A 22,088-nucleotide genomic window follows, 5' to 3' on the forward strand; every position below is an offset into this window, starting at 1 on the left:
AGAAAAGTCCATAAAACGGAAGTGCTGGGCGGCTGTCCGACTTGACGCACCGTAGCAGCAACATGGCGTGAATAGGTCGTGCTGGCTGCAGACAAACTTGTAGGTATTGAGACGTTGTGTGTTATCTTTTCAAGGCATTTAACATGTGTTTGAACGTCATGTAGGCATTGTGTTGCAGACGAGAATGGATTTGACGGAAGGCTCCGCGCTCGGCGTGTTCAGCTGCGAGCTGTGCGAGGTTTCCTGCCCATACAGCTTTTACGGACAGAAGCCGCCAAACACCAGAGCCATAGTGTGAGTAATACAGTATATAGTTATAGTAAAGTTTTCTCTGCTTGTGTAAGAAATGACGCATCTATCATGCGGCGTATGGCGTTTTAACTGTGCGAGAAAGCTGTCTCCTCGCTCGTCTTTAAGACCGAAATGTAACGACCCTAATAATGAAGTGTCGTTTGAATTGTTTAATAAATGTGTCTGGCGCCTCCGCATTAACACGAGGGTTATTTCAGACGCACTTATGTTTGTCGAATGACTATATGTAACGTAATATTCAGTATATGTTTTATTGGCAAAATGACCACAAGTTCTCAGACTTTGTTGAAATGAAAAATAGGAAAGAATGAGTTTGTGTGCGTATAAAATTTATTTTGTCTTTCAGTCACTTCTGTGAAACAATTTTACTCAGTTTTTATTGATTTGTGAATAGACGATTGTTTGTTTTAATTAATTAATCAAGTAAATGAACATGCACTTTTCACATGTTTTTTTTTTATGCTTTATCTCTCTGTGCCTGTTTTCGCTCGCTGTCGATGGCTTTAAGCCGTTCATGAGTCTTCTCAGCAGACCACAATGAGCTGTCGTAACTTGGATTTAAAAGAAACTAATTGCTTTGTTTCCTTTCATGATATGGAGATGACTTCTGTTGGACACACTGAATCAGTTGCTTCGTTTCTCATAGCGCGCCCTCACTACAGCATAGCAATACGAGAGCTGTTCAACACAGGATCAGTCTTTTTCCATCATGGCCTGGGAGCAGTTGCTCCCAAGTTCCAGGTTCATCCTGGCATCTCCAATGAGAACATCACTGCCCCTCTTCAGCTTAGTAGATGCTTCCCTACCGCATGAATGTGGAGATGTCACATTGAGCTTTTGGGTCTCTCTCTAGCAATAGCTACAAGCCATATACGAGTCTCGTCTTCTCAGCTGGCAACGATGAGCAGTTGCAAGGTGGATTTAAAAGTAACGAAGTGGTATATTAATTTTTGTTCAGCATCATAGATATTACTTTTGCTGGACACATTAAATCAGTCACTCGATTTATCAAAGCATGCTCAGTACGTGGGAGTTGCTTAAACAGGAGGAAAGCTAGTCTCCGTAAGAGGTTCATCCTGGCGTCTCCATTGAGAACATCGCTGTCAGTCTTGAGCTCAGTAGGTATTTGTGTACCGCGTAAGTGTGGAGACATGAGGTACGTATAGGTCTTCCGGCAGTCTGTTCATGTCCAAGTTCCTATAGCTCCACTCCTGCTTTAATCGGTAGGATGATGGGAGGCAGCAGAGGATCGTTTTAATGGTAAAGCTACTCATTGGCCCTCAATGCTGAAGAGCGCTGGGGTAAGTATAGCTGCATTTATACGAGGAAAAACGTTTTGTGAGGTGACTCCATGGGCCAGGAGGAGTGACCGAACAGACCAATGGTGAACGGATGGACGATAGGATCCATGGAGCGATCAGATGACCGGGTGGATCTGCAAGCAGAGGACCGGACCGCACGTGGAGCACAACATAATAGGACACACAACGGGTGTGTCTCCTCTGGATAGGAAGGGGAGCTTGTGACACTGCAGCTTGTTATGAGAAATGAATAGACAGATTTAGCGTCTCCAGCAAAAGTCATATGTATGTGGTGATAGAACCAAAAATGAGAAGGTGAGGGTTTTTTTGCTGAAGACAAGACCCTTGAATGGCTTGAAGCCATCACCAGAGAGAAACTTTAACACTCAGTGTGACATCTCCACATTCATGCGGTAGGGAAGTACCAACTGAGCTGAAGATAGGCAGTGATGTTCTCATTGAAGATGCCAGGATGAACCTGGAAGTTAGGAGCAATTGCTTCCAGGCCGACATGGGCAAAGTCTGATCCAGTGACGAACAGCTCCCATATTGCTATACTTTAGCGAGAGCGTGCTATGAGAAATGGAGTGACCGATTGAGCGTGTCCAGCAGAAGTCATCTCTATATGATTAAAGGAAACGTCAGACAGTTCATTTGTTTAAAAAAAAAAAAATCCAGCTTTCAACTGGTCATTGTTGCCTGCTGAGACCAGACTCATGAACTGCTCGAAGCCATCGATAGCGAGTGAAAACCTGCACTGGTAAGTTGAGCATTTAAAAAGATGTGTAGATTGAATGTTAATTTACTCAATTAATTAATTCCTTTAATAAACCATTGTCTATTAAAAATGAATAAACATTGTAAAACATGTTGGGCAGAAGTTACTGAGTGACAATGAAATTAAAGGGCAAAAAATTATTTAATAAATACAAAGTCAGAAGTTGTGGTGATTTTGCAGAAATGAGCGACTACTTTTAACGTTTAGGTTAAACTTATGAAAGTATTTTTTATTTTATTTATTTTCTGAATTTATTTTGCACTTGAGTTCAGCCATTTGATGGGACAGAAGTGCTTCTGAATAACATTCAGGTTAATGCAGAGGTGCCAGACATTCATACGAACACGGAGACCGGTTTCAGGCACATTTGCAATGCTTTACACAAAGTAACTTACTCGCCATCTAGTATAAAGTTTAGGTTATTGTCTTTTTAAAGGCCGGAGGTGAGAATGTGACGCGTACTGATATTTAAACACTGGTACTTAATCTACATTTGTAAAAGCGCTATACAAATAAAGGTGAATTGAATTTTAAATTGTCAAAGCAGCTTCACATAAAAGGTCATAGTAAATAGGAACAGTGTCGTTCAATTTAGCTCAGTTCAGTGTGGTTTAAGAGTTTAAATTCCTAATTTGGCTTAATTGATTATTTCATAGTTTAATTGTGAAATTGCTGCTTCTCAAATGTACCGCTTAACCCAGTAACGATGCGATTGGATGAAAGTCCAGTGTGCCCAGACAAGTAACATTTTTCTCTATCTTGGCTTTGTTCTACTGAATGAAGTCTGTAGATGCAGATCAGCTTCCTGACATGGCATCCTCTGAAGGCTGAATCAGTTGGGCTGAATATGAAAGCTGCTTTTTATTTTTTTGTCCTTTTTTGCAGAATTTTGTAAATTGACCGTCAGTTTTAGAGCTCCTGGTGCTGCATTGAAACTGAATTGGATTAGTATGCTTAATGGATCTTAAGTCGGAGGACTTGACAGTGGGCCTGCTCAAGTTAATCACACACAACTTGATTGTTTTGGTCATTGTAGCACTGCAACCATTTAAGGCCCTACAAAAATGTTTTTAATTGTGTGCTCATCTGGAAAGTTGATGAACACTATGTACACCTGATTTTATTATTATAAAATGGTTAAAGCCATCTTTGGTCAGTTCTGCTATTGCTAGTTACTTTTGTACCTTGTAACTGTTGTCTGCTAATATATTAATGGAGGCGTTTCCCACAATGAAGAAATTGAAATGGTTTGAAAGCAGTTAAGGGTGAGTAGATGATGCAAGTTTGACTTTTGGTTGGACTGCTTTTTAATGGTGTTTTTTTTTTTTTTTTTTTTTTTTTCCCTACAGTAATCCAGTTTGTGTCGCTGCTTCTGTTCGCAAAGCACTGAACACTTGTACATCCAAGGGGTCCTTCTGACAAAGCTGAGTATGAAGTAGGAAAGTAGACATTATTTGTTTTCTGTCAGTGCTTTGTGAAAGTTACTATTTGTGCATGAATTTCCACAATTCGCTGATCTTTTAATAAGACATTGGCTTTTCTAAGGACAAAATTGGCATGTATGCGCTATGGACATTAACATTTCCTCAGTGTCACTTAAAAAAAATAAAATAAAAAAGTCATACCTTTGGCTTTGTCCACTGCCACATAGAAATGAAACGGCAAAAATTCATTGACGTGTACATGCCAGCACACAAACTGGAAGCAGTAGATCATTAGAGCATATTCGGCTTCATGTCTATCTTTTAATTCTGTTACAATGACAATATGAAATGGTGAGTTAAGCCAAATTATATTGTAAACGATTGAATATCATAAGTACTGGTATGTTTCCAGTATATCCCTAATACCTAGTATTCGTGTTGAATGGAAGTTTTCTGGACAGCCTGTCACTTACAGGAGATGACTAAAGGAAAACCAAATCACTTAAGATCCGTTTTAAATGAGTAAGAAATGTTGTAGCTGAAGCTGTTTGTCAGTACTGTTTAGCCTGAAACATTTCTTTAGCATACTTAATCTGGTAAACGTGTTAATCCAGACTGTCAATGCTCTCTGCTGAACTGACCCTGAAGCTTGTCACAGACAACATCACTTTGATTCTCACCTCTGTTGTTGTTGTTGTTGTTGTTGTTGTTGTTGTTTTTTGTTTGTTTTTTATTATTAATATACATTTTTGTGTGTATGGAGGATTTTTGAATTGGGTCCGTGATTGACTGAGCTGTAGTTGGAAGATCTCCTGGATAGTACTCACTCAAGACTATTACTTGTGGTTGACAAACATTTGACTTTTGAGTTTGTATTTCACTGCAGCACAATCATGGAGACTTAAGTGTCGCTCCAACTGGTAGACGTGGGAGCGCCGTCGTCCTCAATCTATTGTGGACTTGGAAATGACATGTGAAGTGTTGTAGGTATCATCCACTTATTGCAGGTAGGCAACTCAAGTCAGATTCACTAAACATTTGAAGTGGTATTGAATGGCATCTGTGGAAAGTCCATTTCAGTCCATCGGGTAAGCATTTGACCATTCCTGTTGGTTGAATACATTTGGATGTGCTCCAGTGCAAGTATGACATGAACGCGATTTTTAGATGCACAGTGGGTGTGGCCAATGAAATGTCATTTGTAAAGCATGGTGTTAAATGAAAAGGGCAGCTTGTTTTATAAAGACCATGTCACACATGGCAAGTGTTGGAAGTTGCCTATGCAAATAAATAACTTTTTGGTTGAACATTACAAAAGGTACAGTACATGTGAATTTGCAGTACTTGAGCCTTAAACAATTGATCAGCAGTCACCCCGTTACATCGGTTACAGCTGTGCTCGCCTTTTGAGTGTCTTGCAATGAGTTCCTTCTGCACAGCGTACTACTGTGTCTTCAGTCAGTTGCTCTGCAGTGATCTGCTGACCTTGTTACTCATCACTGACATCTTCACTTTGTCATCTCTGGATAGTGTACAATGAGGTAATTTGTAGCCGTTCGGTTAGCTACGATCCGACTTGTCGTTGTGCTGGGTTGGCCTTGCCCCTACAGCGAGTGCAGTTTACAGGGTAAGTGCGAGACTTTATTTGTTCTGATTGACAAACAGTTTAAACTTTGGAGCTGGAGTGAAAATTGACTGTAGCACAATAATAGCGGTTCCACATGCGGCGGTGCTATTTAAAGGCTTTGTATAGAGCTTCTGTGGACTTGAATGTGACAAGGTAAGTGTTTATTTTTTGCTTCCCTTCTCCATGCACTTTATTGCATGAAGGCAACTGCGCTCTGCTATTCAGCTAGAGCTGACTCTGGAAGCTTAATTTAACATTGCTCTTATTTATTTGTGAGGCTTGTCTTAAGACAAGGCCCAAGTCTGTGCTCATACCTGGGGGTTTATCCTAGTTTCTTGGACAGGATGGATGCGACTGAAGTGAATGGCTTTTTATTTATTTATTTTTCCCCCCTTATCACTGTGTGATGGCCTTGGAGGAATTGTTGGGTTTTTTTTTTTTTTCCCCATAGGCAAAGTTGTAGATGTGGCAGTGACCTGCTTCCTCAAAGGAGCTGCTCTGAAGTGAAAAACTTACCTGCGATTGTTTGGTTTATTTTATGGACTAGTTGCAGGTAGGTTACTGCACTGAGATGATGACTAGCTGGGGTTACTCCGGTGGCTCTGTGGAAGGTAGGCATAATTTACCCACCATTCCTGCTTATCTGCAACTCATCCCTTTTGTTGCAACATTTGATAACATAGAACATATTGACGTGTAGAACTACAGTCATAATTTGAATTTCTTTCTATTGTTGATGTAAATAGAGCGTTGTTTGTGTGGTCCATTTTCAATGGAGAAATTTCACAGCATGTTTTACAGATAACAGGCCTAACTGTTGATGGGATGATCGTGGGTCATATGAAGATTTCATGAGGTGTTTGAATATTGTGGTAGGGGACGTACATGCAGTTGTTTTTAGGTGTAAGTTGAACAGCAGCTAATAAGGTTGGCACTATGATCAGTCTTCATTGATGGTTGACATTTGTAGTTGCGTTTGTCCAGCTTCCAGTTACATGTAGTTAGTTAAAGGTTTTATATTGTAGTGGAGTTGTAAAGTATTTGGCACTGCTACTTTTTTTTATTGTCACCAGCTTGACTAAGTTGCTTCACCCAAAATAAATACTTTAAAATAAGCCTTTGCTACAGAGCAAACAAAGTTAATGTCCCTGTGTCTTTATGTGTGTGTGTAGTGTTTTTGAGGAGCTAGAGATGCAAGTGATTAGTCATGAAGTTCCACTTTAATATTTGAGTATTGAGTAAGTTGAAGATATGTGCTAAGAGAAAGTATTCTCCAACCCTTTGTAAAGAATTTGAATAAGCTATATTTTGTAAAGGCTCCTCTGCCTTTCGCGATGAGCTCGGTTGCATGTTTTGTAGTATTTAAAATTGATTTGATGCGTTCCGTGTCTTGGACTTGCGGTCCACTAGATTTGTCCTATGTTATGGCTAAGCATGTTTGTGTCAGAGCTTTGAAATGATGCTGTAACTATGGCCTGCAGATGCGTGTACATGTACTGACATGTTGCTACATAACGGAGTGTGTTATGAAAGTTAGTTGGCTTTTGAAATGGGATGAGCGAGGTGTTGTTTTTTTTTTTTATTTTTTTTATTTATTTTTTTATTAACAACATCATGAATGAGTAGAATTGACCGTTCTCTGCAGCGTTACAGAGCAAGTTGACGACAGCAGGATGGATCTTTGAAAAAGCCACGCTTGACCTAGAGCTTGTTTCAGTACAGACAGGTGTTTGGTACAAGTTGAACAAATGACCGTACAGATTGCCAGAGTGTGACTTGTGTAAGGTGTCGAGCAGCATTTTGTTTGGTGTACATGACTGACAAAACAATTGTCAATGTAAAAACGTGTAGGTGAGCATTCATTGACTGACTTGTAAAAACTTTCCAACAAGTAGTCGGTACATGAGGTGTTTGAGCGCAGTCACTTTGTTTCAATTCAAATACAACCCATCCCAATTGGATCGAAGTCGTGACACCGGTGTCAGGTGAGTTGAAGCGGTAACGTTGGCAACAAAATAAAGGTGGATGTTGTGGAGATTTTGTAGCAGTGTTTATGCTTTCTTGTAGGTTTTCCTGCTGTAAGAAAGTGGTAAGTATCAATGGTGAGTATTTTGGTAACGTTAACTGTTTGTCCATATTTGAGGCTTGGGCCTCAGATTTGTTACTAGTCCCACTGGCTTTGTGAATGTGACGTGGTGGATGAAGTGGACATTGTTCCATGATAAGTATAAATGAATTCATTTAAAGGTAAGTATTAGTGTGAATGTGTGGAGCTTGCAACGTGTCATTTAATTTGAAGCTGCCATTTTTGGCTTGTTTTGTTGCATTTAAAAGTTCCATGCTTCAAAGATCACTGCTCCTCCATCTGAGGCGACGTCAGTGTTGTAATGTTTTTATTTGTCATTACCTGGTGTTTGTGTAAGGCTCTTGGAAGTTAGTTTGAATGTTGAGCGTTTGCTGTTCTTGCATGGAGGTGAAATGTGGCATCTTAGCCATGCGATGAAATGAAGTTTTATTTGTGCGTTTAGTGTAATGGTTTATGTAAAGACGCATCAGTGCCTTGTATTGTTTGAAGCACCTGTTTGTGATGGGTGTGGCACTTTTTTATTATTATTTATTTATTTATTTTTTTCTCCTCTCTTCCCTAAAAGATATGATGTGGTACTGTCACTTTTCAGCCATGTTGCTTAAGCATGTTGGGTGGTGAATGTATAGTAATACAGCAGTATATGCAGGTGTTGACAATCCTAAAAGGAGCAATAGGGTCTTTTTTTTTGTTTGTTTTAAATATGGTAACGTAAGGTCCATTTAGATTTAATATATTGCACCCTTGCATCCAGTTCGTGCAGGTCCATAGTGACTGTTTGAGGTTGGTATGCAGGTGTGTGCTGGATGTAACGGATGTTTGATAGCTGTCCTTTGTTTGCTTCCTCAGAAGGTAAGCTTTGGGTCACAGGATAGGTCATTTATATAATGAAGCAGATTCTGTGTTTTTAATGTTCTTTAACATGAAGGCCTGCCATGTGTACAGATGGAAAGGTTAATGGAAATGAATAAAAATGAAATGTAGCTTGTTTTTGTTGAAAGTGGATGTGATTTGAGTTGTGAACAGCCATTATATGGAGGATCATTTTCCACAGTGGAACTTGTGTATTATTATTATTATTATTATTATTATTATTATTATTATTTATTTATTTTTTTATGTTTATTTATTTTGTAGTGGTAAATGAACGGGCAGGGCCTGTATTTTGTAGGTAGAAAGTTTGCAATATATTTGTAGTGGTTTGCACAACATGGTTATTTGAAAATGGTTGGATAAAGAAATGTGAGTGACTGAGATGTGTTTTTGTTTGTTTTGCAGGCTCTTGGAGGAATGTTATGGCATAAAGGACCCTTTCAGCCCAGAGAGAGAGAAGTTTGTGATTTTGGGATCCAAGTGCTCTCTGTGCAGCAAGACCGTGTGTGTGGGCACGGTACGTAGTAACGGCGACTCCCATAGAGAAGTGCAGCAGCGAAGTGGACTTGAAGATTACTTTTAGCGTATGAGTTGAATAAAGTGTGGTAAACATAACGTGACCTTGGACTCCTTTATTGTGCGTACTATATTACACAATGAATTGGGAGATGCAGCGACGTAGAAGATGCTTGTAAAGGGTCATTTAATTTGAATAGATTGTTTGTACATGAAGGTGTGAAATGTGCCTACAATGGGGTTTCTTTTTTGTAACGTTCCTGTTAATATTGAAAGAATTTTAGAGAGGAGCAGTTGTGTGCGAGGATTAGCATAAATGTAGTGATGTGCTGAAGATTTAGCTTTTAGTGGCTAGTCAAAGATGTGCTGCTTTTGCTGTAGGTCCTCCAGCAATAATTGAGCAGTACAGTACAGCACATGTTTGTAGCAGGTGTTAGCCATTTTATTGTGTAATAGAAATGATTTGTTACAATGTTGTTTGATTTTATTTATTTATTTTTCCTTTTATTATTTATTATTATTATTAATTTTTGTTTTTGTTGGTGGTTACTTTGGTGTAATGTCAGCCTACTGCAAATATTGTTGTGGGAGCAAGTTTGTGTTAACTGCCATGATAGACTAAATTTAGAATTCATTCAAAGGCCAAAAAAGGTTGTTAATGTGGTACCCTGAAAAGTGGTTGAAATGTGATCACAGATGGCCAAATGAGGAATTGTTGTCCAGCCTGTTTTAGGCCTAAAGTAAGTATTAAATGTGATTTTTAGCGAGTGTGCGTATAGTCATAATGCAAGTGGTGAGTATTGAAATGTGGCGCAAATGCACCGTTAAATGTGTAAATGGTGTTAACGAGTAAGGAAAACGCACAAGTGAAGTGTACTTGAATAACTATAAAGTTGAAAATGTAGAAGAAAATGTGATAGTTGTCCAATAATCCGTTATGTTTACCACAAGTATATTAAAAAAAATGAAAGCCTGTAAGGAATTGACATAACATGTGTTGATTTGTAAAGTGAAATGATGTTATTTATTTTGTTGTGTATTGTAAAGGTAATTATTTGTTCTTGATCAATTGTAAGAACACCAGCGTCATCATCGTGTATTTAAGGCAAGATTGTGTTTGTTTGTTTTTTTTTTATTTTTTTTTATATACCCTCCCCCTAGGGTTCAAAGTGTGAATGAAGCTGGGGCGGCAATATTTGTAAGTGTAATGGAGGTTTGTTACAACAAAGCTACATTTTTAGCTGCAAGAGAGAATGTAAAGAGGTGTAAGAATGGGCCAAAAGTAGAGGTGAAGTCTGTTTGATGAGCGGTGTAGTTTTGGCCTATACTTACACTTGATTACCATTTTCAGTGACAGCTGAAATGTAGCTATGACCTCTGCTTAGCTGCGTATGAAAGGTGGAATATCAAAGAAATTTGCACAACATTTCTTATTTGAAGTAATGATTAAGAGGATTTAAAATTGTGCTTTTTAAACACTTAATGCAGTAAGTTCTGCAAACTTGAAAAAATATTTTTGTATTACTTAAAGAAATGAGTACCTTAAATGATTTAAAAAAAAAAAAAAAAAAAAACCTTTTTAAGGTTGTGAGAAGCATTGACATAGTTGTGCTTTTTGGTAGTTGGTTCCTAGTTGACTTATTTTTCTCTCTCCTCCAGATCAGTTTGCGCTGAGCCATTAACCCATTTCAGAAGCTCTTGCATATATGAATGTATTTGTCCAAAATGTACAAGTAAAGTTTGATTTACCACTTTAATGTATGGCTTAATCACTTGTTTGAATTGTGGAGTAATAAAAAGATGGTGTAATGTTGTGTCAACGTATGTAGTAAGAATGTGATGAATTTCCAAGTGCTTGATGCTGCATTTGTGCTTCATTTATGGAGATGAATAAAGTGAGGTGATGAGTAACTGAAGTTACAATGTGTTTATAAAAAAAAAAAAAACAACTATAACATTTCGTAATGGACTTTATTCTTGACAGAACTGACATGCATTATCTTGCCTTAATTACTCAATTGTGTGTGTGTGTTGTGATGGCGTAATCACTAAGCTTGTTTGCTTTATCCACAGGAATGCAGTTTGTTCTACACTAAACGCTTCTGTTTGCCCTGCGTGCGGGATCACCTTCACCAGTTTCCAGAGCAGGTTCAGAATGAGCTGCTGAGGAAGAAGAGCACGTCCTCTTGATGTTTGTTTGATGTCATTTTTATCCAGTTATTATCCTAATATGTACGTTGTCTGACAAAATCCCTGTGATTTGCATGTTTTGATGTGCTGCCTTTTATGAAGCCAGTTTGAGCAGCAGAGCATCTGTTGAACGCCACCGTTTCTGGTGTTTGCAGTAATGCATATGACTAAATGTGTTGTAGGAAACAAGTATGAAATAAACAGTGTGGATAAGAGAAGTCTGACTCGCTCGTCATGTTTGTACACGTCACTTTACTGAAGTGGTCATGATCCAACACATGACAGTTTTGTGTCTTTTCTGCGTACCTGTCGTAGGTGAGCCTAGAACCCATCGCTGAATGATCTGAAAAGTTTAGTGATCCTGCACTACCCCTACACCAAGAGGGAGACCCGCTCACCTCCAGCCTTTTGAAGCCTTGAGTTGCACGAGCCTGTTGTGCACAAGTGCAAGTAAACAAATAGAAATACAAGTTCCAAGTCATCATAAGTATTAGGAGATCTGTGGCTCAGTGGTATGAGCACTGGCACACCATGCCAGAAAGCGCTGGTTCAAGTACAGCAAGATCTCTGAAAGAAGATCAGATGGAGCCATGGGCCACACAGACGGATGGATGGATGCAGCAGATGAATGGATCCATGGGGCACCAGAGTCAAGGAGCAGTCTGGATGGAGACAGCCAGCGGTGGATCAGGTGAAGGCAACCGGTGGTGGATCACACAGAGGACTGGACCAAAGGCGGAGCAACACAGGAAGGAAGGACACAACAGGTGGTGAGATGACACAGTGGAGCATAAACCCAGAAACCACCCAAAGAAAGAAGAAGGGGGGGCCGTGACCGTGGCCCCCCCCCGACGTTTCCAGGCGTTGATCCGCCGCGGTTATGCTTCAGAGGCTTCCAAAAGCAACCCCAAAAGTAGCTAAAAAAAGCCAAAATTACTTAACAAAAATTTATTTTTGCCAAATAATTATTTAAAATACTACTAGCACTAGCAGCAGCAGCAGCAGCAGCAGCAGCAGCACTAGCAGCAGCAGCAGCACCACCAGCACCACCAGCACCACCACCACCACCACCACCACCACCACCACCCACCACCACCACCAACCAACCAACCAACCCACCTACCCACCTACCCATCCTCACACCAACCACTCCACTCAATAAATAAATTTTACACTTTTTTTTTTCCCCATACTTACTTTAAATTCACAAAACACAATATTCCACAACTTTCTTTACATCACTCCAGTTTTAAAAGAACTTACTTAATCAACGGTATTTCTTTATTTAATGTGGAAACTTTTTTTGTATTTACTTACTTACAAATGTTTTTCATAAACATCAAAAAAATACACATTTTGACAAAAAAAAACCTTCCACATCAAATACACTGTTCATTCACTAACTCATCTTAAAACTACACTCACATACAAAAATTCAACATCAAGCTATTTTCCTCTGCAACTACAAAATAAACACATTCATCAAAAACACCTATAAAAAAACATCCACAAAGGCATCTTTCACAACCACTAGATGGCGATACAATCACATTTTAGACAAATTCCATTTACTGTTGTAGCAAACTTAACATCTCTCATTTCGCCTAAATCACTCAATGCATGTCTTTCTTTAACCACTCAACCTTCAACGATTATTATATTAAACAATACTCACCATTAAATATCTACACACAACGAAAAAAACTGTTTTCCCAAATATCTGCATTACTAATAAACCAACTATGAGGTCACACTTTGCCGACAGATGGCATTTCAGCTGATGCTGCCCCGGCATATCTATCTCATTCTATTACAGATCTTTCGCATAAATTGCACGGACATACGAAATGTTTTCTTGAATACTGACAAGCCCCACACATCATTGTGCATCGCTGTTGCCATATCGCTACACCTCTTAAACATTCTGACGAACTCGCCTTTTAAACTGCAAACATTACACTTCTTCAATCGCCTTTATCCTAACGCTTCTTTCTCTCTGTAATTATTTGAACGCACAACGTACATTTTCTATAAATGCATGGCTGTCCCTTTTATTTCACGTCATTACTGAATTACACGAATAAAACTCCATCTTTTACGTTTAAGTCTTCACAAAAATACATGACATTATTCTTTTTCCTACTTCCGATTAGCGGACATGGCAACACCGGACTCTGCTGTTTGTATCGTTTTTCGTCGATGGGCGGGGCTCGCGCTCCCACCTCCAATCGCGAGCTTCTTGTGTTTAAATAGCCTTCGCTGTCAATCTTTTTTTCCCCCTGCCAGTTTACTTGCGATCGCCATATTGGGTGCTCGCCTACTCGAATGACTTGCCCGTTTTCCACGGAATTACTACGGGATCGCCGTTTTCATGACTCGTTCGCCGCGCGAGTTCGCCTTTCCGCGTTTGTTATGCGTGCGCCCTGCGCCTCGCTCCGCGTTCTCGGGAGAGATTGCTCTTAGTTAGGCTCGACTGCGATTCTCGGACTAACTTTTCACGTGCGAAATGTCAAAAGTGCGCGTCTCCAATGGAAGTCCGACGCTGGAGCGGGTGGACCCCAGGCAGGCGGATCACGGCAAGCCGCCGGTCTGTCGAAGTCTCTTCGGCGCCGTGGACCGGGAACACTTCGCCAAAGATGTCCGGGAGCAAATGCGGGAGATCGAGAGAGCGTCCGCGGAAAAGTGGAATTACGATTTCGCCGAAAACCGACCGCTCGCTCCGGGCGACTACGACTGGCAAGAGGTGGACGCCGACGAGGTGCCGGACTTTTACACAAGACCCCCTCGCGTAAAACGGGCCGCCTCGGCCGGGACTGTGGATCATAACGGGAACCACGATTGTTTCTTGACGGCTCCGATAGCGGGGAACTCTGAACGCGCGGACGCCGGGAGCCGCTCGCTCAGCACGCCGAGGAAACGACCGTCGACGGAGGATCAGGGTAAATGTTTCTCGGCTCGGACGTCTCTCCGTTCGCGAAACGAAGCTTTTCTAACACCATCTCCATTCTCCCAATAGATCTTCCTCGCCAAAGCAAAAGACCCAGCGTCCCCGCGAGCGACGCAGACCCCTGTCCGGACGCGACGAGTTCGCTCGAGCGCGAACCGGACCCCAAAACGTAAACGAGGTGAGTGAGTGAGTGACTGTGCGTTCTGTTCTTTTCTTTTGTAAACAGGGGAAATGCTTCACTTGTTACGCGCCGATAACGTCTGTTGTCTGACGCTTTCAAAACCGAACGCGCGTTCTGTCACCGCGCGAGTGACAGCGCGCTCGGATGGAACCGAAATGCATAACATTGTAGTAACACGTCAGCAGGTCTCTTGTAGGGCGTACGGGCGGGGGAGTAGGGGGAGGGGGTCCGGGTTCGTGATGATCCGCGCACAAACCTCCTCGCTTCATGTCCGTTTTGCGGACGCCTCGCGTGTGTCACATTTCTGCACATGCGTTTCTGTCGCTAATCTGCTTTCTCCCTTTCTTCCCTGCTCAGATACGCCGAGAAGCCCACTCTCACCATCGAGTACTTCACCAGGACAGACGGACGGACGGCGGACGAAAATGACAAATCGAGCCTCGGAGAGGCTGTATAAGCACTGAATTTTTACACTAAACTTTTGGCACTCGACAGATTTTATATTTGCCTCAAAAGCAGACAATGTAGCAGTGTGCAATTGGAGTTGCTTCGTTTCTTCTTTTACTACCTATGTATATATTTTCCTTTTACATGTAGCACGTTTCCGTTTGATGTTCACGTTGAAGCAAAACGCGATCGTGCACCAATCGACCGCGTCTGACTTGAAGAATTGCTGTGCGCTTTTTCAAACGCATCCCCCAAATGAACCGTTTTAACTACATGTATCCTAAGGATGGACGGACGGACACACAGAGACACACACACCGTTTCTCTTTAATTAGGTGCATCTTTCCACTCGTCTCCATTTTGCCTGGCTCACAAAATACACCCTTCACTGCTCAACGTTTGCCCGTTTTTAACTTGCACAAATGTCATCGTCTAAACATTAAACATTAAACTAAACATACTTTTCTTCTCACCTAGCTACATTAAACCGCTTTGATCGTTGCATTAATACGACTCGTGTTTATTGGTACTTCACATCATTTGCTCTTTTTTTTTTTTTACACTCAAACACACCTTGCTCACGAGGACTGTGGCTCTTAGTGTTGTGTTAAACGTTTCGTGTCTCTTTACAGTATTATCGCATCCCTGGGTTCTTCCACTCATTTTACTTACTTTTTATTTATTTCCCTTCATTAGCATCCTGATATCAATTTGTCAATAACTACAAATCCTACTGAGTACGCGTTTCAAACAAACAGCAACTGTACTGACCCCTTTTTTATTTTTGGGCCCTTTTTTTAATTGGTTCCCTTGTAGCATTACGTTTCTATAAATATATATATTTCATGTTTTCTCTTTCAACACTGGGCCATACGTTCGTTAGTCCGTGAAGCCCCTTCTTCGCAGCGATATATCTGGCTTTCGTGTTGAACATGACATGGCACTACGATTGCAAATCTCTATGAAAACTCAATTAAGACGTTACACTGCGCCTGTGTAAAACATTCAAGTGTGCGTGTGCTTGTAAAGAGAGGGGGAAAAAAGGATAAAAAACACTGAGGAAATTATACTAACTTATTTATGTCGAGCTTTTTCTTGTTTATGACTATCCAAAGTGGCATTTCTGCTTTTTCTCAATGTACTTCTTTTTGTAACTTTCTTTTTCTCCTTTTTTATTCATTTGTGCGAGGTTGCAAACTGAGCCTTTTAAGAAATGATGTGGACTGTGTATTGCTTTATAAATGAAATGATTAAACCACCAAGACATTGACCCTTTCACCTGACTCTTCTTTAAATTACTGAAGGGGGGTTGGGGGGGGGGGGGGGTGATTGTATTTAAATGCACGTCTTACACAATGAATGAGCAAAAAACACCCACAAGTGCATTTAAGCTCACCTCATCTTAAGCCATTTGGGAATTCATCAGGATCTCTTTATACTGTTGCGTTCCTATTTTGCAGCATGCTATGCATTATTATTATTATTATTACTACTACTTTACATTTCTTTTATTTGCCATGCGCAAACTCCCTACAAAAACACTATTTTTATTAAGTGATATACATCACAACAAAGGACCTCTAGTAAATCAATCAAACACTGTCATAATGTCTATGAAATGAGCTCAATTTACGTTACGGACCCCTTTAAGACTACTTTCTAATAAAGTGCTGCATGCACTAATTCCTGCCAAACGAATGCAACAAAAACTATAGTGTTTGGAGTACAGGTGTGACGTTTCAGATGCTCGCATTATATTGCTGTAAAGCGCACTGGCCCGAATAGAAGCTCTGACTTTACACCGTTTCACGCAAAAGACACACCACCTCTAATGTTTATCCACGTTACCGTGTTAAAAGTGCTCTCCTCCTACGTTATGCGTCACGTTTTCTGCATTATTCGTTTGGTCGCCGGATGCTCGCGGGCTCTTGTTATTAACACAACGTGCAACAAGTTTGTGCGTAAAAGTGCTGCGTTTCAAACAAGCGACCCGCGGAGCTCTTGCTTTGGTTCAGAAAAAAGAAAAGGAAAAAAGACAAAAAAAAAAAAAAAAAAACAAGGACACGTCCCGTGCGGAGGGGGGGAAAAGCCAAGATACTGACATACGGTTTGTCCAATCAGACAAGTATTAAGGAAAACACACCACTTACTTTAGCCACTGAGATTGGCTTTGCGCGCGCCGAGGCAGGAGAAACTGTGTTTGTACAGACTGTTCTGCTCGTAAAGCACAGCCCAGCGTAAAAGCCATTGGTCAGGCTCAGCTTTTTTGCTGATGTTTGCGAAAGGGAAGGGAGAGGTGAGTTTGGCCCGAGGGTTACATCGCACGAATCTCGCTAAAGCCCCGTCCTACTTCTGCAAAAAATAAATAAATACATAAATGAATGCACGAAATGTTCTGCGTATGTTTTATCGCTTCGTCTCTACCGTATAGGTTTAATACGAAAACATGCTGGTGCACGAAAACGCTCCATATGGCGGGGACCTCATATTACACAATATCTATATAGTTTCACGGTCAGCTCGTTTATATATAGCCTGCACTACACTACAGTATATACTAGTATAATATAATACTACATTCAAAACACACACTGCTGAAATGTACAGGGTCCCAAAGAACATCAACAAATCCTTATCCTGGCCTCAAAATTAAACCTTTTCATTCGTATTTCACAACTACATCATTAAAATAATAATCATTCAAATCATAATTAGATTTATAATATCTATGATAATATCAATATTTTACATATTATTTCTTGCTTTGCACACTGGAGAAAAAAAAATAAATACAAAAAAAAAATAAAATCACACTTACAGTATAACTTCACACACACACACACACACACGCACACGCACACACGCACACACGCACACCTACACTGACATTGTTGCACAAAATCCTTCAAATGTCTTCAATTCTTTTTTTTTACCCCAATATCACTTAAAGCTAATATGATCGTATCAAAGCAAACCAAACGCCAATATTTCATTTTTGCTTTCTTCACTAAACTCAATGTCAAAACTTCATACCACACTCAATACAGTGTGCTCAGCATTTCTTCTCACTGCTTTACAATTACCTTACAATTGTTCAAATAATAAACATTAACTTTTAGATATATTTCATGTCCAATCTAATATTACTAATCTCATTTCATGTCATATATCTCATGTCATATAAAAATAACATGGAAATAACATCTACGCTACGTTCAAATGATCGGTGCTCATTTCATCTCTCTCCCCATCTGCTCAATCTTTATAGATTAAAAACCTTGTCTTTTGAGTGGCTAGCGGACTCCTCTGGTCAATGAGTGATGAAGCAACAAACTTCGGAAACTGGCAGCTTGCCGCACCGTAGCTTTTGGTAAACACTAATAGCACATCAAATCAGTCATTAGAGAAAGGGAAAAAAGCAGAGGGCTTCGCTGTTAAACCGGTAGCGACGACGCCCTTGCTTGGCCTATGCACTGACAAAACTCACCACTTTTATTTTCTCAAATTACACTAAATAAAAGCTAAACTCTTTCTAACCAAGGCCTTCGTTTCTACTTACTCGTCCACACTCTTGTTTGAAAGAACAAGCTCCTTTCCTTTAGCCCCTTTGCCTCAGATGCCAGCCACGGAATGCCACGTTGACTGGAAACAAGACAAACAAACCAATAATAAATATTGCAAAAACTGCCATCAAAAACATTATTACTTTCAATCAATTCGTTTCTACTTACAAATAAAGATTACCCTTTCAATTTGACCCATTTCAATGCACAAACTTAAACGCAACCATAACTAAACATAATACCTAGCACAAAATAACTTCACGTAACAGTTCAAATTATTACCTCTGACAATGGTTTTATCGTTTACTTTACTGCAACAACCCACATATACATGTCATTTATATATAACTGACTAAGGCTGGCCGATTCCTTGAAAAGTCATCCAAATCAACATTCACAACCTACAAATCCATACCATTTGTCCACAACCATTTTTTCCATGACTTTCCCTAGTTGAAGGCTGTGGCTCATTTTTACTTCTGCGGCCACTTTGCAGCCACATCTGATCTGTGGTCGAGTAGACGATGGACTCATTGTTGAGCCTTACTTTGCACTACTTGACGACGACTGGAAGCTGCGCCAGAGGTGCCTTAAGACAGCTAATGACTATGAGGGCAAAATGATTCAATAAATAAATACAATAATCCTTCATTGATCGTAATCGAGCCAAAATCTTCAATTAATCCAGCTTTTGATTTTAAGCATCAAAATCACCCAGCCCTATAATTGACCTACTATTTTTTTCAGAACGCTTCCATTCATTTCATGTTTCGCATTGTAATATTTATTCTAATTTTCATTTCATTTGCTGTAGTAAAATCTAAATGTGAAAGGAAAATATTTCTTAGCAATTATATTTAAGTAAAAACGCTTCGACTTTTCTAAAACATTTACACTTTTCTGACCCACTGTTTTCATTTACTGTCTTTCAAACATGGATGACATAATCATGTTCGCAGGTGCGTATTTTCACTAACGAGCATGTTTTTGGGTGAATGACTTTTTCCATCTTCATTTTTTCCCATACATCAATCGTTTCATACTTTAATATATCAACTATATTTGGAATTCTTCCCAAAGTCTACACACCATTTTATTTGGTTATAACAAATATTTATCAGCGGAACGAGTCCTGTGATTTTTCTGCAGGCGGGCTGGCAGAGATGGTGACCTTGAGCTGCGCGTCTCTCCCTGCACCTCATAAAGAGGACGATGATTTCACACCACAAAACGACCCGCTGCCAGAGATGAGCTCACGTAATCGCCCTCGCCGCCCTTTATTTACACTCGCTGCGTTTGCTTTACTCTCCGTCTCCGAGATCAGCTTTTAGATATGTGCACGACCATAATCCCACATTTCCCACATAAGGTGCAGAGCGGCCAAACCTCCCTCTGGCCCTGTCCGACTCGCACCACGTTTCCAGAACAAAATTAGCTCAAGGCTAATTTAACAACCTTGCAGATAATGAGAGGAGAAAGATCGTAAAAATCTACAAATCTTTACAGCTGGCCCTGTTAATGGCTATTTTGCGCACCTCCGCACATGACCTCACATTTGGCCTTCTCGTTGGAAATCGAACCTTTGTGGATCGCTGTCTTCTTTTGGAAATGCGACGCACCATCTGTTTTGCATTCTTATTCATTTCAGCCACATTTATGAGCCTCGCTGTGTTTTTTTGTTGCTCGGCCTCTCTTTGCCCAGCGGTCATGTGTTTTGGCTGTCCTCCGCTCAACTACAAACCTGTGTCGGCCAGGCAGAGAAACAACCTCTGGCGGATAGTCGCTCTTGGTTGGCCCAAAATGTGTCCAAAAGAAGGATGTAAACAGTCTCCTGTGCCAGCAGAGGTTTTTTTTTTGTGTGCTCTGGCTCTCCAAGCTCGATGTCTTGCTCTGAACTTCACATGCATGTGCGTTTTTGGTTCGCTCTAAGTGTTGTACTCGTAGGGTCCAGCCATTTTTTGCACATGGACTCGCCTTATCTGTGCTGACCAAGCTTTTCAAATCACATCCCATCTATTTAATAGCAAAAGTGGATGTAAGACAAAATGATGAGTGCTGCTTGCCAGGAGGATGACAATAATGCTAATTTTGTATATACAAACTCAATGGCCACTTTATTCGGTACAAAATATCTCCAGCTCAACTTCAAACTGAGCATCACAATTGGGGAAATGCTGTTGGTTCTTGGGGTCACCCAGGTTGCTCAGACTATTTCACAAACTGCTGATCTACTCTAAGCAGCACATCTGTCAGAAAAAAAAAAAACACTTAGCGCACCACACAACACATCAAAGCTTCAATCAGTTGAGAACAACAGAAGGAGACGAACATATCGCTGACCCTTTTGCCACAAGAAAACACCAAACTGAGGCTACAATTTGCAAACGGTTACAAAAACACTTTCAGAGTCTCCACTTTCTATAAAATATGGATGGTGGGCTCACAATCAGGCATAATCAACAAACAAAAAAGTCTCAATCCATCCTGTGTTCAAGTGGTTCCGGCTTCTGCTCGTGGTTTGTGGCCCTGTAAGGACCAACTGAACGTCATAGACCATGCCACACTACTGTCGCTGGCCAAACCCATCCCTTGATTGCTATCATGTACGCTGCTTGTGATGGCTACTTCCAGCAGCATAGCATATCTCAAAGCGTCTCAAACCGCTTTCTTCAACATGACAGTATGTTCACTAAACTGCTCTCTATTGGATGCGCATCCTTGACAAGTTGTTAAATTACAGGTTCACATCATGGGTGTGCAGCCGACAATCACTGTGTGATTCTGTCATGTCAATGTAAACGCAATTAATTCAGAGAAATAAATGCTTCCAGCACCCTTTTCTGAAAGCCAAAAAGGTCCATCGTGGTGTATCTAAGAAAGTGGCCAGTGAGTTGATAAAAAAAAAAAAAAGCCATCTAACTTTTTGTTTCTACAGTATGCTAACTTTCATATTTTACCACGCATGTGTTCATGTGACTTCCCAAGGTGTGCATAAAACATGTCCATCAAAACATTCCTACACGTTTCGTTCCTTTTTAATACTGGGCCAGTATTAAACAGCCCAAGCGATATGCTTAAAACAAAGCAAACTTCCTCAAAACTACAGAAACACCCTAGGATTATGATGGCAAGTTTCATACAAGGACCTTTGATTTAAGTTACCTCGTTTCAATTACTTTGGATACAACCGACTTGCCCTTAACTCCACTCGGGCACCTTGGCCGATGTAAGGTCACTTTCACTGCAATGTAGCCAATTAGACCTGTGCTCGGTGTCGTTATCCCAGTGCAAAATGGTGCAAGCGCCTCCAAAATCAGTTGAGCCCCTTAAACTAATTACAATCCTGAAAACTAATCAGCTCAAGGTGTGAGAACCCATAACAGTGCAAAGTGCCAGCTACAGGACAGCTAGCAACAGTGTAAATAAACGGTCCTCCGAGTCAGTGTTGCTAATTTAAACCGATGACTTCACTTTCCACTTCCAACAGTTGTACAACCTTACATACAGATCCAGCAGAGTGGCTGGATGAAATCTTAGAGGTCAAAAACCTTTCAGGGGTCAAGCTGCCATGTCTTGTAGGAATTAACAGAGCCTCTGTGGTGACAAACTGCTGCTGGTTCTTACAGAGGGACGAGGGGCCTGAAGGTCACAGTGTATCTGACCTGTGTGAATCACCAAAGAGTAAATGATTTCTTTTTTAGTTTTACCTCTGAGCCTTCAGGAGAAAGCCCTCGTTGTATTGTAATCGTCTTAATTGATTTCAACTTCACACATTTTACATAAATTTTTATGTATACCTTTCAAAACCTTTGTAAAAAGGCAATAGAGGTATAAAAAAAAAAG

The 22,088-nt window shown here is 40.5% G+C and overlaps 2 protein-coding genes across 4 annotated transcripts; both read left to right on the forward strand.

Moving 5' to 3' along the window:
* The first annotated feature begins 76 nt into the window (after nt 1-76).
* On the forward strand, nt 77-11,325 carry cdpf1 (cysteine rich DPF motif domain containing 1). Of its 3 annotated transcripts, none has more exons than XM_056455649.1 (4): nt 77-103; nt 179-294; nt 8,807-8,918; nt 10,991-11,325. In XM_056455649.1, exons 2-4 carry the CDS (start codon nt 185-187, stop codon nt 11,105-11,107), a joined length of 339 nt encoding a protein of 112 aa, XP_056311624.1. In that variant the 5' UTR covers nt 77-103; nt 179-184; the 3' UTR covers nt 11,108-11,325. The 3 variants fall into 3 exon arrangements, with proteins under 3 accessions (XP_056311624.1, XP_056311621.1, XP_056311622.1); XM_056455646.1 differs by having other exon boundaries at nt 83-99; nt 165-294; XM_056455647.1 differs by having other exon boundaries at nt 83-99.
* Nucleotides 11,326-13,373: 2,048 nt separating this feature from the next.
* cdkn1ba (cyclin dependent kinase inhibitor 1Ba) lies at nt 13,374-15,952 on the forward strand. Its single transcript, XM_056455650.1, has 3 exons — nt 13,374-14,046; nt 14,124-14,232; nt 14,593-15,952. The coding sequence occupies exons 1-2, from the start codon at nt 13,614-13,616 to the stop codon at nt 14,225-14,227; spliced, it is 537 nt and encodes a 178-aa protein (XP_056311625.1). The 5' UTR covers nt 13,374-13,613; the 3' UTR covers nt 14,228-14,232; nt 14,593-15,952.
* Nucleotides 15,953-22,088: the final 6,136 nt, after the last annotated feature.

Source organism: Danio aesculapii, chromosome 4, assembly GCF_903798145.1.
Source record: "Danio aesculapii chromosome 4, fDanAes4.1, whole genome shotgun sequence".
Lineage (NCBI taxonomy): Eukaryota > Metazoa > Chordata > Actinopteri > Cypriniformes > Danionidae > Danio > Danio aesculapii.

Bases quoted from the DNA above. Each gene is read 5' to 3' on its own strand.
- cdpf1 (XM_056455649.1), top strand. From the start codon at position 185: ATGGATTTGACGGAAGGCTCCGCGCTCGGCGTGTTCAGCTGCGAGCTG. The intron at 295-8,806 runs GTGAGTAATACA...TTTGTTTTGCAG, and splicing joins CCAAACACCAGAGCCATAGT to GCTCTTGGAGGAATGTTATG. The intron at 8,919-10,990 runs GTACGTAGTAAC...CTTTATCCACAG, and splicing joins AGACCGTGTGTGTGGGCACG to GAATGCAGTTTGTTCTACAC.
- cdkn1ba (XM_056455650.1), top strand. From the start codon at position 13,614: ATGTCAAAAGTGCGCGTCTCCAATGGAAGTCCGACGCTGGAGCGGGTG. The intron at 14,047-14,123 runs GTAAATGTTTCT...TTCTCCCAATAG, and splicing joins ACCGTCGACGGAGGATCAGG to ATCTTCCTCGCCAAAGCAAA.